At 35.1% G+C, this 20534-nt stretch overlaps 1 protein-coding gene across 7 annotated transcripts in view; it reads left to right on the top strand.

Annotated features, from left to right (window-relative positions):
* The window catches only part of USH2A (usherin), a 392395-nt gene that overhangs the window by 56324 nt on the left and 315537 nt on the right, over positions 1-20534 (top strand). For all 7 annotated transcript variants that reach the window (XM_074897210.1, XM_074897211.1, XM_074897212.1 and 4 more), the window contains 3 exons: positions 8857-9052; positions 12301-12942; positions 18557-18740. In XM_074897210.1, coding sequence (XP_074753311.1) covers positions 8857-9052; positions 12301-12942; positions 18557-18740 — 1022 coding nt within the window. The remainder of the gene's footprint in view (positions 1-8856; positions 9053-12300; positions 12943-18556; positions 18741-20534) is intronic.

The following is a 20534-nucleotide window of genomic DNA, read 5'->3' as shown; positions in this document are numbered from 1 at the left end:
TCTTTCTTTACTCAGCTTTTGCTGACTTTTAAAAATTTACTCTTAACATGCAAATAAACACGTATCATATACTTATTGGTGCAAAGAAGCTGTACTTTACTGCAGAGGATATTGTTCAGAGTTGCAAAGACTTCATTGCCTTCTGTCAAGGTGGCAGCTGTATTGTCTCGTGTTGCAAGAAAACTCTTTCTGAGGCATGAAGATGAACAAAATGCTAGTTACTGTTCTTCTGAGGTCTCAAACGAAAACAGATTCCAGTGCTACCAAGTAAGCTTTTGGACAGGCTTCAGATTTTATCTTTCTGTATACTCCTTAAATAATGCTCTTTTGAGTTTCTTCATTTTTTTCCTCAGAATTTTAAATGTTTGATTTCAAGTTTTTATACTTAATGGAAAAGCTAGTTAATAGCTGTGTATGTATATGTATCTTAACGTAGAATCTGATAATTTTACTTCTGAGTTGATAAATTCTTTGCTCTGAAATTAGAATGAGCATTCCTCTTTTCTCACTTTTCCACTTACAGAGTTTCAACCCATTTATTGTGATTGACAATAGATAAATAACTGGAATATGTGTTACAAGGAAAAGAACATAGGTAAAGAAGTTAATTAAGGGCATTTCAGTCAACAGATATATCAAATAGAATAAGGAGTGTAAAGGATGCAAACGTGTCAATTAAAATCTCATGTGCATAGTGAAGTCCATAAAAAATCAAGTTAGAAAACACTGTGTATATTCTGAATCCTGGATTTCCCTTCATGGAAAGCTTTCAATCTCATTGCTAAAATGAAGGAAAATGAGCCTTTTATGTTAAATAATTCCATGGCTTCATATCTGGTGGGTTTTGTACTATGGAAATGCTGGTTTTCCGTGATAGTTTGTCAAGTTATTTTGGGGATTTGGTCCATTCCTACCCTTTGGAGTGTCATGGGAAAAGGGTAAACACCTCATTTTACATTTGGAGCAGAAGTAGTAGAAAGCTACTGACTTTTGAAAGTCATTATATGTGATGACAAGAAGAGATAGCAGGGGAGTGAAAAGGAACTTCATTATTGCTGCTTATTCAATTTTTAGTTCCCAAGGCTGACATACTGAGAATACTCTCAGGTATTTGGTGGTCAGACCATTAACCTATGTGTGTGAGCCAGCAAACCTTACAGTTCTCATTTCCTAAACTGTAGAAAAGGAAAAGAAAAGTCCTCAATCCCCTTGCTCCCCCTGTCCCACTTCCTGAGATTGCAGTCACCTGAATGCAGGGGTCCTTGCCAGATTTGCATCGAGTAAGAAGGTACTGAGAGGTATATGATTAGCATTTATATCAAAAAGGCAGAACATTGAGATCAGTACCAATCAGTTGCAAAGCTAGCAATGGCAGGATGGACAGAAAGAATATCATGCAGGAACTAAATATACCCATGGATCTTAAAATGTGAGTTTTAGGACATTGCCAGCTGGTCAAGGGAAGGTGCTTCTCTTCTGGCTCTACCAGAAGTAAAATAATTGAAATTAAAGAAGTAAATAATTGAAATTAATCATGACTCAGCCAGTTGCAAAAGGGGTTTTTTTTCATGTCTTTTGGGCTTCAAAACTAGAAGTTAATTTTGGTAAAAGAAACGTAGTGGCAACTTTTTTCTTTTTTTTTTTTTATTTTATTTTATTTAGTAGCATCAACACATAACTCATTTATTCTCCAGAATTGGACAGACTTTCTGATTATGTGTCTGCCAGTATGTTTCTTCTATCACAGACATGAAAGAATAGCTATTTGAAATTATAGGGATATCCAAGGGGAAAAAGGTGGTTTAAAACTTCAGAAAGACTTAGACTGGCTATTTTTTCAGCAAATTCCATTTTATACTTTACGAATGCATATGGTCAACAAGATTTTAAGTAGTCAGAAGATATATTTCTGAGACCATTATATGTACATGTTGATTATGTACTAGATGAGCACTATGGTTAAATAGTTTGCTGTACCTCAAACAGTAATTAAGACAATTCTTTGGAATATGTCACTGTCCTGGGTACTTAAATCTCCTCTTAAACCCTTATATCAGTTTAGTAACTGGACATTGGGAGGGTTTCTGAACAGGCTTCTGTCTGCATTTCTGATTCTAGATGTGATGACTTAGATTAGTGTACCCCAGTTAAAGAGTGGTTGCCAATACAGTCTAAAGGAACGTGAACTGCTAGGTATATCTAAAATTCAGAAATCTCAGGTAGTCTGCTTCCTGATTAGGAACAGTGATGCTGTAGCTGTGATTTCTGCAGGAGGAAATTGGTTGCATATTTCTGTAGCTGTTTACATTCAAGAATATGGGGCTAATGTGTATTTCGTACGTAAATTATAAATGACACAAGGGATATATGCTAACTCAGCATCAGTGATTTTCTGTATCAAATAACAATTGTAATTATGAAGTCCCAAGATACACCAACACTTGGTAGTAATGCTCGGCTAGACTCATTTTCATAGTGAACAATCTAGACAGATATTTTCCATAAGTGATTTAGTAGCAAGATGGTTATGTTAATAGACAGGCTGTTTCTGTCTGTTTACTGTTTGGGTCGGAACCAGGCCTGTCAGGCATAAGCAACAGGAGAACAGATTGCTTTCATCTCTTCTATAACCAGTATAATTAAAGGCTGTTTCTTTAAATGACAGATAGCATTTAGATTGGGGAGAAGAGAGGAAGGTTCAGTAATATCTCCAGTATGCAACTGGTGAAGTTCTGGTTAACAAAATCTAGAAATATTAATTGCTCCCAGTATTCTCAATGATACCATTATTTTTAGAGTAAACTAAATTTACAGAAATAATAATAGTAATACCAACAACCACTTTGCCTTATAATCCACTTAGATTTTTATGTAGTTATAGAAATGGTTATGGTCTGCCCATTTTGATGTCATTTCCATAATATAACCTGTGGTACACCTATTTCTGCAGCATTATAAACATTTGTCAGCTTGTACAACTTCTTTGTAACATTACCAAGAATTTCACAATGCTTCTGGATTATTTTGGTATATATCTGCCTGTACAGAGAAATTAAAGATTTTTTTTTCTTTATTTCCCATTTTTAAAAGCCAGATTTCCCCCAAATTAAGCCTAATTATTACCTTCTTTCTTAAATTTGTGCAGTAACCAATTTTCATATGAACTTGAGTGTCTTAAATTCACTTTTCTCTTTTAGCTAAAATTCCAGTTCTTTAAAACGATTTTAAATTGCTTTTTACTGTACTTTTTGTAATTTGTGTTGTACCATTCAACTATTTGAACTGAAGCCTTACCTTTCCTTCTCATGTTTTAAATATGAGATGTCTTTTCAGTACATTGCAGAATGACATTTACTTTTTCTGGTGTGGTATCATATTGTTCATAATTAAATTGTGGAGGCTCAGTATCACTTCCAGGTTATTTTCCACATTATTGTTTCTTCACAATTTTTCTTTATTTCACATCTGATGTCTCCTTTCTATGTGTTGTGTTTTGAATTTCTGCATTTACTTCACCATTACTGATTTTAGAATATTTGCTCAAAGAGTAAAAATGATGCTGAAAATCAACCTGCCGAGGGTGATCCCAGCACAGCAGTGCCCACCCAGACCAGGGCACAGTCCTGCAGCATGGAAACGTGGCCAAATGCTCATAGTAGCTCATAATGCTCAGGCCAAATGCTCATAACCGGTCTGTTGACAACCTAGGCAAGGCAAAGTGATAAATCAGGTCCAGTGTCCATCCAGGGAGTCCAGTCTGGAGGCAGCAGGAGATGAGGCTGAAGATATGGCTGCAGCCGATGTCCAAGGGATCCCTCCGGGAGGTAGGGGACAGGCACAACTGCCCAGGCAAGGTTAGGATGCCCAGACTGGAGCTTATCTGGAGCTCTTGTGCTGTGGGCAGAGGGTGTGAGTGGAGGCCCCATGTAAGGCTGATCGGGGCCATTAAGGCTGGTTGGTGCCCTCTGGGTCATGATGGTGCTGGCTCTACATCTGAGCTGGGGTGATCTGTGAGGCTTGTAATCATATTCTCTCGTCTCTCTTCAGAGTCTGCTACTAAAAATATTAACAAGCTTAGCATCCAGGGCAGGCAATTACAGAACCTTAAAAACATTCCCAGTTTTACAAATCCTTTTAACTGCTTTTTCCCCCTCCATCTACTGTTTTTATCTGGAGCATATTCCTCAACTTTTAATCTAAAATTCTGCACAGCTACTTGAAGTGTATGTAGTGTATGAAAATCAAAACCTCTGTAATATGGGGTACGTTATAGTGGCATATTTCCCTTAGCTGATATTTACTATAGAAGGCAGTGTTAAAGTGGAGCTATATAATTGAATTTGTTATTATGTATTTCAGAGGCTAAACTTCAATAGATATCTTTCATCTTGATACCCTATATTGACAGAAAATGGCTGAAGAAGCAGAATGGAAAGGTTTCTAGTCACTTACAACTAAGACAAAATCAAAATAGTAATTTGTGAATATAATCAGAGGCTCCTTTTTGTCTTGCCTATAGAATTTTTTCTGCTTGACTTTTTTTTTTTTTTTCATAAAGCTTTGAAATCAGTGCTATGGAAGAATGTCAGTGGATTATTTATAGATCCTCTAATCTGGTACATAGAAACCTATTTTCAGATCTATTAAGAAGCAATCTGATAAGCCTCCCTCTAACAAAAACTTTAGTTTCCTATACCTTCCTCTAACTGCCAGAAAAGACTTTCACCCTTTTTAGAACCAGGAAACCAGTTGCCACTTGTATCGATTACAGATGGAAAACTCTTTTCTGCGTGACAGCTAGGTAGGAGGAAATTAATACAGGGAAATCTCCAAGTGGTTTCATTGGCTGGTTCCTGGAGAAAATTTGGATTGCATTCTTCAGTTGGCCAGATATTTCTTCCTCACTCTGAAGAGTTATATTTATTCTTCTGGCATAATTTTTTACCCTATTAAGAGAAAGTTTGGGGACATATATTTTCTGCAACTGAATGGAAATTACTGCTTCTTGTAATAGCTTGACACTTAAAATGATGCTCTTTACTTCTCTTAGTATTCGGTATTCTACACATTTCACTTGTTGCATCAGGAAATGGCTGCCATCTGCTCACAGTTAGACTTGGGTTGCCATGTATTTATGGTAAGAACAGCCATACTGGATGAAATGAGACTTCCATCTAGCATCCTCTCTGATAGTTACCAGAAGCTGATATTAAGAAGCATGATGCTTCTGTGATACACTTTTTCTAGATTCCAGTTATTTATGGTTTTGGGACTACATGAGCCAAATTTAGGGGTTTCATCTGAGTTATCATGTTTGGAGTCCAAATACAGAATTAATTTAACTGATTTTTAATGCACTTGAAAAAAAGTGTATTTTTCTGTACACTTCGAAGTGTATAGAAAAAGTACTTTTAAAATTCTTTGAAGTTTACTTTCTGATAATTTTCTGGGTGTTCTCTCCTTTTTATACTGTGAGAACTAATTAGTATTCATTCTGTAAGCCATTCATGATTTTACAGACATGCATTCCCTTCATCTTAGTCATCTCTTTCCAAACTGAAACATCTTTTTTTTGGGTCTGTTTTCATTTGTATCTTTGCTTATTCTATTCGCTCTGCAACCTCTTTTATTTTAGAGAGGGTAACCAGATACACAAATTGTGCAAAATATTGATACATAATATATATTTATGATGTTTTCTGTATAATTTTCAGTTCTTTTTTTAATAATTCCAGTGTTCCCATTGCCTTTTTAACTGTCTCAGAGCTTTCAAATTATTTTTAGGTGGAATGGAGCCACTTTAACAGCTCTTCTCGAGTGATAATAGCTAATTTTGGACTCATCACTGTGTACCTATAGTCAGCATTGGTTTTCCCCAGGCGTTAAATTTGTACTTCTTGATGTAGAAATTAATTTGACTTTTTGATCATCCATTTGGTTCAGTATATGCAATGTTTCCAAATGTTGCTGGCTTAAAAAAATGCAGTAGAATCACGAAGCATGATTTTTCTTTGCAAAAAAAAATACCAGTCTTTTCCGATATATCAAACTCATGTGTTCGTTTCTATTAATTTGCTCTGTACAGAAAAAGGCTGCTAGTATGTGGATCCCAGAAGCTTCCTTACAGCCTTTTAGGGAGATTGATGTAACTTTTATAATTTTATTCTTCTTTTACTGAGGTTGCTTTAAGCAATTAATGACTGAGTTTTATATTAATAGCTGAGTTTTATATTTCAGTTCATCTAGAACTCTTGACTTGTGTAGTCACTTTTCAGCAGAAGAGATTTTGCTAAAATCTTTCCTTCTGACATTTTGGTTTGAAATCAGTCTTGAAAATCATTCCTAATATAGAATGGTAACACCTCTTTCATGGTGCACAGCTGTGAAATACTTTCTTTGCAATCTCTGTTGTTGTTTTCTTTCCTGAATGCTACACAGAATCACAGAAGTATTAGTTGGTCATCTGCTCTAGCTCAAATCATGCTTGTTGTCAATGCTAAATCCAGTCAGTCGTGATTTTGTCTGGATGAGTCTTGATACCTCTGGGGCTGGAGATTCCACATTGCCTCTGGGCAACCTGTTACTGATGCTGCACTTCCCTCTTAGTGAAAAGTTCTGATGTCCAACATGAGTTTCAGATAATAATCATACCACTTAATTATTTACTGTCCTCACTGATTCTCTGGTAGTCTTCTTTTGTTTCTGACATTTGAAAAAAAATATTTTTTTTTCCTTCATGCCTTAAGCACGTTGCTTTCTAAAAGCTGATTTTTGTGTTGCCTTATTCTGGTTTTACAATTTGGTGGTGGTTGTCGTCTCTTATTTAACTTCCTTATTTTGATCTGATTTTGACTTTTTGCATGTAATGCTTTCCTTTATGTGGTAGTTTTTGGAGTAACTTTAAAGTCTTTTTGGGTATAAGCTATATGTTTGTTGAGTGCTAATGAGATATCTTTATGTAATACTTGCTATTGTGTAATCTGAGTATGCCATGATCACTAACACAAAATGTTTATTTTAGAGTTATGTATTAAACTAGGTATTTTTCTTCATTTAGGATTAAACTCAGAGTTGCTTTTCACATGTGAGTTCTCTGATGAACAGCTGTGATGCATGACTGAGCCTCTTACAATAAACTAAGTATCTAGATCAAATCCAGTCTAAAAGGGAATAACTTGAAAATCCTTGTTGCTGTTTTTTCTGCTGTTCTGGTCTCTTAACTCTTACCTTTTTGTACTTGCCGTTGTCTTGCCTTGTGTTTATAAAATATTATTTTCTTGCCTTTTTAATATCTTCATTTCGTGAAAAATGTGACTGATGATACATCAGAAATAGATCACTATCATGAAAGCATACTGAAGAGGTTTTACTGGACTACAGAATCCTTTTATGAGGAAGGGGTAGGAGTACATATCTCTCTAACTTTCAGTGTTTTCTGCACTGAGAATTTACTATTAGATGTTGAAATACTCTATTTTATCTTGTATTAATATAGCTTTGATCTTCATTATAGATTGAAGGGTGTGATAATAACATTTATTTTAAGTGCAACTTCCAAGTAGCTTTGTCTCTAATGCCACAGGACTCTCCTTTTGTTTCAGCTTTGCTTGACTCATGGGCGTAAGATGAGAGAGACAGCTGTTAAGAGAAATTTTGTTCTGGTACCAAATTAAAAGTGAAGTACATTGAACTACAGCTGTTGTTGTATTTGAATAACTAGTTTTGAATCAATGTACTTTTTCATGGTTGTAAATATTACACTGGAAAAAATACACTGACCCAAAGAAAATTCCTTATAATGCAGAGTTTAATTGTTTTGTGTGATTTCTGCATTCCCCAGAATACTTGACGTAGAAAAGGTAGTTTAAGTTCCTTGATTATGAATCCTAAACCTTTTGCCAATTCACATCTGCATCTCTGTGTTGCTTTGACTCCCTCTTCCCATCTGCGTTGTGTATTGACTGATGTCTTCCATTTCTTTCCCTGTCCCTGTGCCATTGCCCTTTCCCCGTGGCCAGTTTTCCCACCATATAGGAAAGTGATAAATATAGATATTGTGTTTTTTTCTGGCCTTTAGAGGTTTGAAATTGAGATAGCTTTCCAGGAGTCCTTTAATCTTTCACAAGATGAGACGTACTCCCTGATCATGGCCCAGGCATAACAAAGGATGCCTCAGCTCCTTTCAAACAGCAATGCTGCTCATTTAGGGAGTAGGAGAGGACCTTTATATCCCATCAATGAAGTGGAACACTTGGAACCCAGCTGAACCAAGCAAAGAGGGAGAGCATTTCAGATACTGAGCTGTTAGGTGACATCCTTCTCTAAAGGAAGAGAAAATTTATCTTGGATGAGTAATCAGAAAGGAAATCTTTCAACTTTGCTTTGTTCCTGTTTAACTAACATTTTCACTAAAATAAATAAGCATATGGTCGAAGAAAAAAAATGCAAAACTTGACCTTTGAAAAAGATAGTGGTTTGCAGTAACTGATCTGAAAAAGTACTGTTTGTTTTAATAGTCACCATTTATACAATGCAATTTTGTAATTATTCTTTGCGGTTTTCTCTTTCCAGATAGTAAATATTGCCACATTGTTTACTCAATTCTTTTTTCCTTCTGTTTTGAAAGAACAGATCTTTTAAACTCTATTTAAAAATTGAATACTTGCGCTCTATTTAATATTTCTTTTCTCTCTCTCTCTACAAATTAAAAAAAGTATGTGTTACATAGGCTTATTTTTTTTCTGTTCCATTTAAAGTTTTCTCCTCCCCGACTCATACTCCCATTCTTGTTGCTAATGAATGTATCATCTAAAAATAGGTATGTTCATCATTCTATAATATTTTGTATCTTTTTAGATTGGAGGCCAGTGTAATTGTAAGAGACATGTGTCTGGCAGACAATGCAATCAGTGCCAGGAAGGATTCTACAATCTACAACAGTCAAACCCTGATGGCTGCAGTCCCTGTAACTGTAATACCTCTGGGACAGTCAATGGAGATATTACCTGTCACCAAAATTCAGGCCAGTGCAAGTGCAAAGCAAATGTTATTGGTATGTGTAATGCAAGAGTTTGGAGCCATTTTTCTTGTTTTCACTGGAAATAAAACACACTTGGTTTCTAAATGAAAAGTATAGTAAACTTCTTTGCTGAAGGCAGATTATAAAAATGAATGAAATTAGCTGTTGAAAAAGTATTAATTTAATAATTCTATCAATCTACAGCTTGAAGCTTAGTTTAATCAACCCTTTAGAAGTTTCTTTACGGCATAGCTACATTAGCTTACATAGCTCCATACTAATAAGTCACAGAAATAATGTAATTTGCTTACTGCATAGATGTTTCTTTTAGGAAATTAACACTTTTTCAAAATGTTTTATACTTAATGAGTTCTAAGAAAATCGTTTCCATACTAGTTTTCTTAATAGACCAAAATAAATGGATTTTTTTCTCAAAATATTCTGTGCTACAGGGTCCTTTGTGATAAATCTATCCATTTTTTTCTATTATATTTCTTTGAACTGTTCCTATGAAATGCAAAATAAGTCAACATAATTCCACAGATCATGTACATAGCTAGGGTTAGTTATCAAGGGCCACATAATTTTAATTTTGTAATTCAATGCCAAGCTGATTATAATAAACTGCTACCTTCTGTGTTATTTATCATTTTTTTTACAAGACGTGCTTTTTTGTTTGTTACTCCCACAGGTATTTTTCAGAAATTAGATTTGATTATAGCAATTTATTACTTCCAGCATATTTGAGGGGAGCCACAGCCACATAAGGACAAAATTTATCAAGTGCCCAAAATACACAGTATATATAATACACTTTGAAATGTTGATGTATGACAATATTATGCAAGGAGAATTTCCTGATAAAGTGAGCCTTGCATGGTAACTGTACATGTCTCAGACTATCCATGTCTCAAAAAAAACCCCCAACCACAAAACCTTTTCTGCTTTATTAACACAATTAGTAATCTATTTTTTTACTTTACCTAACCGTGTCTGTGAGTTGTACTAACAATGTTCAAGTATATGTTAATTTATAACTCACTGACTTGTGAATATTGACTTATTTGTAATCTTGTGAGTCTGTTTCTTCTTCTAATTTCCAAAAGCAAATACAAAATAACAACAAATAATGAAAATAATGCTAAACAGACATAAGCCTGAACAGTTTCTGTCCTCTTTCCTGTGGAATGACAAGTACCTATGTTTTCCATATGATAAAAAGAGTGCTAAGAGTAAAAAATAACCTGTGTGCATCTTAAACCCACTCTCTACATCCGATAAAATGGACTTCAGAGCATTTTTAATTATATATTCTTTGCCTACATTTCACATTTGCATCTGTGAAAACATTTCTTAAGTCAGTGGGAGTTTGGTACACAAGAAATGCAGAGTCTGGTTCTGATGTATTTGATTGTCTACATATTATTTTAAATGTTTTCTCCTTTTGATGAAAACAATAAGAATTATTTTCATTTCCACTGAAACAGTAATGCAAAAAATGTGTAACACTATGGTTTCTGCAAATTTATCTGTAACTATGGTGGGGGCCTGTACTTATGCAAGTGGTTGTTTGCAGGATAAAGACATAATTCTTTCCAGACAGGATTCTTTTTTTTTTTGTTTTCCAAACCAATTGTAAATAAGCTTCTGTATATTGGAACGTGTGCAGCAAACTTTAACAAAGAGCTTTCCTCTTTGGATTTCTAAATTGGTTTTTAGAGCAATCTGTCCATTGCCATTTTATCTATTTAAACAAACACGATAACAGAAAAATGCAACTATAGACTGTAGTGTTATGAAACATGAACTGTTAGAGTTAACACAACTGTTAAATCTTACTAATGATTCTATCACCAGTAAAATACATTAGCACCAATAATTTTATTAAAGTAGGTCATTCATCTAGAATAAAAAGGTAGAAGAATGTGAATTAAATGCCAAGCGTGCTAACTCCCCTGTACTTGTTAACATTGAATGTGATGCCCTGTAGGCCTTCCTCAGTATCGTTAGGAATAGATTACCTGTCAGGAATATGTATGGCATATTCAAATAAGCACTGCGCATATTTTTAAAACTGATATGATATGAATCCATGTAGACCAATTTTAATAGTTCAAAATGAGTCATAATTCTTGTTAACAATACAGTTATTTTTAAAATTTGCAGCAATAGTAGTCCTTTTTTATTTTCCTTATTGAAATTAAATGATATGCCTTAGGTGAGTCATTCATCACTGTTAAGGAACTTGCCTTCTGTTGGAGTTTTTGAGTTTTTATCCATATGTATAATGCATTTCCTACCATTTTTAGTTTTATTTTTCTACATGTAAGTTGCTAGATGTATTTTTGTATAGTTTTGTATTTTTTAAAATGATGACAGTATTTTGCTAGAACATTGTATTTATATTATTCTATACGCAATAATTAAGTGATGGCTTCATAGTGAAGGATTTTCCCATTGCAAGGGAAAATACATAGCAATGAATTTGCATTTTTCATACAATAATCTAGTTTGCTTTCTTGTAATGTACATTTTATAAACTAAAATACAAATGCCATCCCTTAGGGCAGGGATAACGCAAGTGTTGACTTTGAAAACAAAGCTAATAAAACTACAGGATAAAGAAAACAGTTTGGATTTTAATGTACTGCAGGAGTTAACTAAATCATATATTTAGATAAAAATAATTCATTTTGGGTTATGGAAAACATTTTCTGCTTTCAGTAAGGGCTAATGATAAACACTAACATAAATGTAATCAATGTTAAAACTGACGTACAGTGTTAAGTAAATAATTCATTGTAATTAGTCTAACTTGTGTTGTCCTAGAGTATATTTAATGCTTTTAATACAATATATAAATCTGTTATCAGAACAGATTGAGAGCCCTGTATATTGTGTTTTTGCGATACAGGGTGAAGAGTTCACCCGAGCATTGATTGTGCAACAGGTCCTATTCTGGGGCACAAAGAGATTAATTCTGGTTTGTCTTAGAAATGTTACAAAGAATCACTTGCAGAAGTATCTTAAATTGTACTGAGAAGCCAGCAGAAATGCATTGCTTCTGAAACAAATTGGAAAAGTAAACAGATTTTTGGGATGCCACTGTTATTCAATTGATTTGTGCAGCCCTGTCATTCCTGTTAATTATGCTAGCGGAGAATATTGGTTCTTTCCTTTCTCTCTTTATTTTTTTTCCCAAGTGTAGTGTACTTATCCTTTTTTAAAATTAAAATGAATAGCTTTTCAGCTTTTCTTATTAATACCTTTTCTCTTTCCAGGTCTTAGGTGTGATAGTTGCAATTTTGGTTTTAAAGCTCTCAGATATTCTAATGAAGATGGATGCGAGCCTTGTTGGTGCAACAGCCACGGCTCAGTGAACCAGTTCTGCAACCCTCTCTCTGGGCAGTGCAGTTGTAAAGAACGAGTGAAAGGGCTTCACTGTGACACGTGCATGGACAACTTTTATGGGCTGGATGTAACTGGTTGTAAGGCTTGTGAATGTAACGTTGCGGGGTCATTTTCTGGAACTGTGTGTGATGCGAAGACAGGGCAATGTGCATGTAAACCAAACATTGGAGGAAGACAATGCAACCAGTGCCTAGATGGCTACCACAAAGTACAGGAAAATCTTTCCTTTGTTTGTCTGCCATGTAACTGTGATAAGGCAGGTACAGTAGATGGCTCTCTGCTTTGTGACAAATCAACAGGACAGTGTCCTTGCAAAGCTGGTGTAACTGGCCTTCAGTGCAGTCGGTGCATGCTTCATATGTACAACCTCAGCATGAGCAACCTCCTCGGCTGCCAGCGTTGTGACTGTGATGCTCTGGGCACATTGGCAGGAACAGTTTGTGACCACATTTCTGGACAGTGTGTATGTTTGCCTCAGCGTCAGGGAAGAAGGTGTAATGAGTGTAAACCAGGTAAGGAAACTGGAAGACGATCTATTTGGTGTAGTAAGTTTTGCTTTGTTGGATGTCATCATAGCTTCTACGCTTTTTAATATGTGTTTAGGCACCTTCATGTCTGACGTGTCTCTGACATTATTATTAACTATTTTTCCCTTTTGTCGTAACTGTGTGAGCGAGAAGAAAGTATTAATGTCCTGATGGCCATCAAATATTTATTCCATTGCCAGAGATTGTATAATTTGTGTTATTACTGCAGCTTTGACCAAAATAAGGTTAAAACTAGTTCTTCCAGGTACTGCGAAAATACACAAATTGTCATGGCCTATTCACCAAATAAGATGTAAACTAGCATTCTTTGATGAACAGCAGCTATCCTTGTAATAAAAATGTGGATTTGGAAGTCAGATTGCAAACTCTTCAGGAAGGGTGCTTCATGCATAAAAGTGAGCATGACAGGAGGCACAGAGATGGTTGCTTAAACTTTGGTGGGGCTGACAAACATGCCACTTAAAAAGCATTCACCTGCCTTGGTGTGTTGAGGATGTGCTGGCTTTCACAAGGACTGCGTACAGTTTGGTCCTACAAGTAGGTGATACCGCAGTTGCTACGTATCAGTTCAAGATTTTGTACCATATTACTATAAGCAGACTTTAAGTGTGCATTGTAAGTGGGAAGCTCTATGGTTATATTTTAATGTTTTTGTTTTAAAAAGTAGGTGGGTAAAGTGAAACTGTAGGTAATATTAACCTACCCTTAGTAATAATATTAAACAGATAGATTTAGTTCAAGTTAAATACATATGCAATTTATTAAAATAGCAGGTCACATTAAAAGGTACATTATAGCTCCATTGGTTTTAATATGCCATTCAATAATTTGAACAGAGGTTAAAAAAGCTGCTTAACCTCCATTAAGTATTTTTAAAAATACTTTCATTTAAATTATTTTAGGTACATATACTAATAAATAAGGCAGCGTTGTGTTTTTCTTAGTTCCTCCTCCAGTGCTATTTGACCTGCTAACCCTCTACAGCAGCCACTTAATCAGAGATCGGCAGAGGAGTGATGTCAAGGCTTCCTGAGTCAGTGACCGCCCTTGTCCTTGAAAAAGAAAGGCCAGGGTTTATGCAGAACTAAATGGTTTAAAAAGGTTTAATTGATAGTATGAACAGACTGGTTTGTAGAAAAGCTTACATGGCACTCAAAGGAATACTTCCACAATAGTTCCTGTTAAAAAAAGTAAAAATTAAAAAATCTTGCTGTAAGAATTATTTTTAAATTTTCTAAGTAAGTATAAGCATGTGTGTGCTGAACACTGAGCTCTCTTCTGCAGGGGAAAGTGTAAATCCTTATCATTGTAAAAGCATTGTACTCCTATAGTATTTTCACCGACATTTTCGTGTTGATTGCAGTGTGAGCTCATTTAGACATTTAGTATATCTAACTTTTATATAAATATTCTTTGTTAGTATGTTCCAAAGGAGAGTGAGTATAACCTGCTAGTAGTACTGCTGTGAAGGTGAATGGTTTCAAGTACTCTGAACATGTCCTATAGCTTTGCCTTGGGACAAAGGTAAGAAAATATACTCCAAGTGTACATGTAGCAAACACAGCCTAATTAAAAGCACACCATTAATTAAAACTGGCACCCCTAAAAACATACTGAGGACTTCTTAGGCTGTTGGGATATTTCAACTCTGTGGTCAAAGTTGCCTTAGTCAAAACACAGGTCATACATTTTTCTGTGTTTGGTTTTTTTTTGACTTTTTTCTGTGTGATTTTAAGTTTGTTATAGTTAGTGTTATTTAAAATAACGTCCCCTTGTGGCATATCTTCTGTGTGTTTTGATAAAATTTGAGAGGTTTCCAAAAGTTACCAAAATCTTAATGCAGGAAGAGTTGCCAATGGAGAAAAATTCAAACTGGGTGTAACATCGGGAAATTATTTCATAATGAGATTTTTCTGGAGCATTCAGCTATGTGTTCATTTATTAGGCTGTACCCATGACCTGCTGTCTTCCAGTTTGTTCTCATACAAGTAACGTTTTTAGTAGAATTCTGTATATTTACTTTTTTTTTTAAGTAATGGTGTATGCAAAGAGAGGAACACTTGGTTCTAACATGAAACCAAATGGAAGAGCAGTTTTACCTTGTATATAAAATTGCTTTGGAGATGTCCTAGGTTGCAGTGGTAGAAAACTGATCTTTTCAGCTACCAAATGGTTGTGAACAGTTTGTCTCTGCCTCATTCCAGGACTGTGTTGCCACACCAATTGGGATTTTTGCCATACAAATCCTGTTCAACACAGGTCTTGGATCCTGTTATTAGAGCAGCAAAGCTGTTAAAAAAAAAATACAACGTTCTTTACTTGGTGACCCCAGCTTTTCATGGAGCAGTATGTAGTATGGCAAAGATGTAAAACCAGCATGTAGGATGTGTGGCTGGGCACCAATACTGAGTTTTTGTGTATGTATTACCTCTCTTCTTGGCCAGAAAAATGGAATTATGTTGTGACAACGTTGTCAGTGTTGTTAACTGTGCATTTTGAAGCACAGACTGTGGTTAAGAAATGAGCATTATTGCCATAGTTGGTAAGCATGTAAAAGTGTTAAGGAATTGTTTGGCTGTTTCTTTTCCATGAACTACACAGAGGGAGAAATAGTACGTAATATAGTAAATAAGTAATAATAATAGTAAATAATAGTAAAAAGGAAGCTGAATACTTTGCTATGACTCTTATTCTTCGTTTTGAAGACTATGTTTGATTGGGAAATGTGATCAGTTATGGTTGAATGGGAAAAAAATCTGAAAAAGAAGACGCATAATACTAGTTACATAGGTAGATCTTGTAAAGATTTGCAGTATCTGTCTTAAAATTGGAAATTGGCTCTATTACACAACAGTGGATCCTTCATAAAGCAGCTTTTATGAGCCCTTCTAACCTTGCTGTAAATTAAGCTTGCATTAAGTTGTTTATTACTCTTTCCTGCCAAATTCTAGGTGGTGGAACTAAATAATAGTGGTTATGACAAACAGTATGAATTTGTAATCCAGTATCTCTTCTCTTTTTGTCTATGTTTAATCATGTTAATTTATTTCTACATTAGTTGGGGGAAGGACTTTCTCCCGTTTTCCTATCCTTCAATTTTACTTAAAAGAATACTTTAACTTGCTACTTTTGAAGAAAAATAATAATAGTGGTAGTATCCAGAAACTTAGTTAAACTTTTAGAGCATTTCTAAAAGATTCTCAAAAAATATGAGATCCTTCACTGCTCTACAGAGGTTTAGACAGTATGACATTAGGAGAGCCAAGATGTTTAACATTAAGGTATAGACTCAATAATTATGAATTTCACTGCTAGGACAAAAATAATATATGCTATAGTGATTAATCCTACTCAGATAAAATGAATTTATTTTCTAGATATGTGCTTATTTACCCACTATAGTCTTTTCTTAGACATTAATTCAATACAAACTTTCAGATGGACAAGGATCTGTTTTAGCCTGAGTGCTTATCATTTACTGCAACTATAAACTGGGTCCTGAAGAAGTGCTTTGACCTTCTGCAGGAGTCCAGACTTAAACTTGTTTCCTATCTTCCTGTTACGTTCTTTGAGTGGAGTCATTCATTGTGCTCAAGAGTGACATTGCTGGGAAATGGTCTCCTCTATTTATGCACAGGATGGGCACTGTACTGCGCAGACAACTGCAGTATGAGATAATACATGCTGCCTCACTAATAACTTCAAGCTATTCAGTCTCTGTGGTGGCTCAGTTCGGGGCCTCTCTGGAATAAAGTGCCAACAGCATGGTTTTTTATGATGTGAATGTATGTTAACTGGAGACTGATATCACTTCACTGTCCACTTGAGATTTATCTCACTGAGGACCAGAGGCTAAACTTGAACAAAGATTTGAGCAGTAAAATTCTAATGTTTTCAATTTGTTTAGTTCCTTTGCTATTTGGATATGAGCTCACAGCGCAACTGTGCTGCAAAGACAGAGAATACCACCCTAGGGGTGTATATATAAAGCTATCTCTTGTAGACAAAATAAATAATAAGGTCTTGGGTGATATGACATGTTACAATACAATTTTGGGCTCTTTATTATAAAGCAGGACATCAGGAAGTTATTGGACAGCAAAAAAGATTCAGTAACTGAGAACATGACTAAGAAGAAACTGATTGAACTTTATCTGGAGAGAGAGAAGTCTGAGAAGTCCGTGCAAATACTGTGTATCTGAGTAACGGTTGAAATTCTCCTATTGAAGTTGTGCAATAAAAACTAATAGTAACCAGCTGAGATAGAAACTCCTGTCAGTGGCCCTATTTTAGGATTAATGTTCAAAGATAGGTACTTGCAGTTGACTAGAAATGGTTAATACTGTGTCACCATCATCATTTGCAGAACTCTCATGTGTTGCTACATTTTTAATCAACTGTACTACCAAAAAAAAAAAAAAAAAAAAAAAGTCAAGCAGAGCAATCTGTGTGAAAAACCGTTAAACATCCATTAATAATCAGGTAAAAATAGAAGATAATTTTGGAAAAGTATGTAATTGTATTTCTTACTGGCTTGCTGCTACTTGAATTGTCTTTTGATCAGACATACAGAAAAGAAATTAGTAAGAATGGAATAAGTCCATATATAGCAAAATGGATTATGTAAGTGGTAAGGCATCATTAAAAAGTGTGTAAAAGCTCTTCTGTTTGGAATTTCAGGTGAGGCTGTGAATAACAGGCAAGTTCTTCAATGACCAACTTAGAGGTGTAAAAACTCTAACTACATTTATCAGTAATGTGTTAGAGATTTGCATAGATAACGATTGCTTGGAGGGCAAAGGATGAAAGACAGTATAGCAGAAGCTTACCAGATATACTGTGGGGAAGGTGACGTGAATGCCCCAAATCATAACTGAAAATAATATAGGAAGGGAAGGATAGGGTTCAGAATGAAAGATTTTTGATAGCAGATTAACTTTTTTTTCCATCAGTTTATTAGTTTCTGTAAATGTATTTTTGTAGGATACAAGCTCGCTGTTGAGGAGGAGTAAAATATAAATTTTACATAGACCTGAGAATGCTCATCAAATGTAGTTTTTCCTAAGAAACATCATCATGTTTCAAGGATTAAACCAACCACTGGTTGGGAAGGATTAAGAGAAGTGTATTTCTTGTGTTTTGCAGCTGGCCATTGTCAGAGATGAGATCCCAGACTAGAACGGACAAATGTCTGTTCTTGTATGTTATTTTTTTGTTTCTACTGCTTGTGGTGCATTCATTAATACCTCTTATGTCCTTGGGTCTTTACTTTCCCCACAGACACATTAATGTACTCCCCCTATTTTGCATTTTCTCCGTTTAATATAAAGTCTGAAGAGACGGAATAAAAAACTGGAGTTGGCAACTGGAGGATGAGTAATAGCTTTACAAAGGGCCAATGAGAAGGTTTAGAAGCTCATCTCTGCAGAAGAACTATATTGCTTTATTTGAGTTGATGCTGTGTGTTGCCTACACTTCGGTTCTGTTGTTTCATCCCTGATTATATACAAGTTAATAATAATCTTACTGTGTTCACTTTTTGCATATTGTCTGTTCTCAAAATCCCTTTCTTTTCCAGGTTTTTATTTTTCTCCATCCAGTGTCACTGGCTGTCTGCCATGCCTGTGCCACACAGCTGGTTCAGTGAATCAGATCTGTGATAAAGTAACTGGCCAATGCATTTGCCAAGATGCCTCTGTAACGGGACGGACATGTGAACGTTGCAAAGAACTTTATTTTGGATTTGACTCTGTCACAGGGAGGTGAGTGTTTCTTTTGTACAGGTCACTTATAACCTCCTTGTCACATTTTCCTCATAGCACCTCATTCAAAGGTTTAGTGACAATGGAAAGATGGTCTCCAGTTACATTAATCCTTTGAATTCAGGTGTGAACTCTGATTTATGTGTGGTATGTTATACAACCCTCTGTGCTCTCATCAGCTGAAGGAAATAGAAGTTTTGCCACAGATTTAAGTAGAAACGACATGAAAGCTGTGTAATACTAATGCTATCTAATGTTATAACTATTTGGTAATTGTTTCTGTATGTTTCCTCTGCATCTTCAGTAAGATGTGTTGGTTCCTGAGGTGTTAATCACTGACTATTAATATGCAGGTAATGTGCATTCTTATAACCAGTGAATGCTTTTGAAGATCTCAGGAAGATATTTTAATGGAAAAAAAAAAAAGTAAAAATATACAGATATACCTGTCTTTCCAAATTTCTTGCAGCAGCAGCAGTAGAAATATTCACAGCACCTTTCCTCTTCAAAAACTGTTTTTTCTGAAGTAGTGTATTCTTTTTCAGCATTTAGTTATATGCCACAAGGTACATTGTTTGTCTAATGTAGCCTGGGGCCTCTAGGTACACTGAAATTACGTGTATATATTCCCTGGAATGTAAGAGGAAAAATCTATCTATAGGTAGTGCATTGCTATTTCAACTCTTGCTCTATCTTTCTTTTCCAGGATCATATTTCTTGCTTAATCCCCACAATCCCAATTTCCTTTTAAACATCGTTCAGAAAGATTGCACAACTCTAATGCTATCATATTTTCATGCAGACTGATGGTATTAAAATGTTTTGTTATATTTAGTATTTTTGCCTTTAAAAAAAACCAAACACAGGCAGAAGCAAAATCTGTACAACATTCTCCTCCCTGTGTTCCTTTCCCCCAGCTACTGTGGGGTAGACATGCTTTTAGGCAGTGATTATCAGTGTCATCTTGCATATATTTGACATTATTCTGCAGATTTTTCACTTTAACTTTTATGCTGCTGTCACTCATTAGGAGATTTTTTAAATTATTTTTTAGTGTGGCGGGTCACAGAGGCATCTGCTAATGGCCATAAAGTAATCTGTAGGAGTAAGGACTTCCTATTTTCACTTCCTGTCATTTCTAATGGTAAGGAATAAAATCTGTGTAATATTAAAGTTCCCTTTTAAATACAATTTCCTTACTATTAATGATATATTTTTTTTGTTACTTGTAATAGATTTCTTTTTCCCCTCAGTTTTAGCGGGTAATGGAGAGGTTTGTGTCTGTGTTAAACAATAGATTTCCTGAGCTAGATATTGGCCTTCAATTACCTGCATTTTGAGCTGCCTTCCGAAATTCAAAATACGGAAATATCTAGAATTCTCTAGATCCAGATCCTGATGTAAAGATGGAAAGTTTTTACAATTCTGGAATTTAGAGAGCTGGTTTTAATGCCTTAATACTACTTAATCCTCATGACAGTATTGAAGGCTGCTCTGGTAGTACATTAACATGATTAACGTGTGTTATATATGCTTGGTTTCCTTTTGGTTATCATCCACTTGGGCAATGTACCTCTGTTCCTCAGGCAGAAATATTTATTCACTGAAAATGATAATCCAAGTCTTTATTTGTTAATCTACTTTAATCCATTTCTTTAACTGTTAATATCTTCTTTAAAAGAGTAATAGGGTTTTTTTCTTCCTCTATAAAGTTGCAAAGTCATTTAAACCATGGTTGCTTCAAGTGTCTTTTAAAGACTCTGTGGTTACAGAATGAAAAGGGTTTGAGCTATG

This window comes from Athene noctua, chromosome 1, assembly GCF_965140245.1.
Source record: "Athene noctua chromosome 1, bAthNoc1.hap1.1, whole genome shotgun sequence".
In the NCBI taxonomy this organism is placed as follows: domain Eukaryota; kingdom Metazoa; phylum Chordata; class Aves; order Strigiformes; family Strigidae; genus Athene; species Athene noctua.
This window is presented reverse-complemented; position numbering and strand designations above follow the sequence as displayed.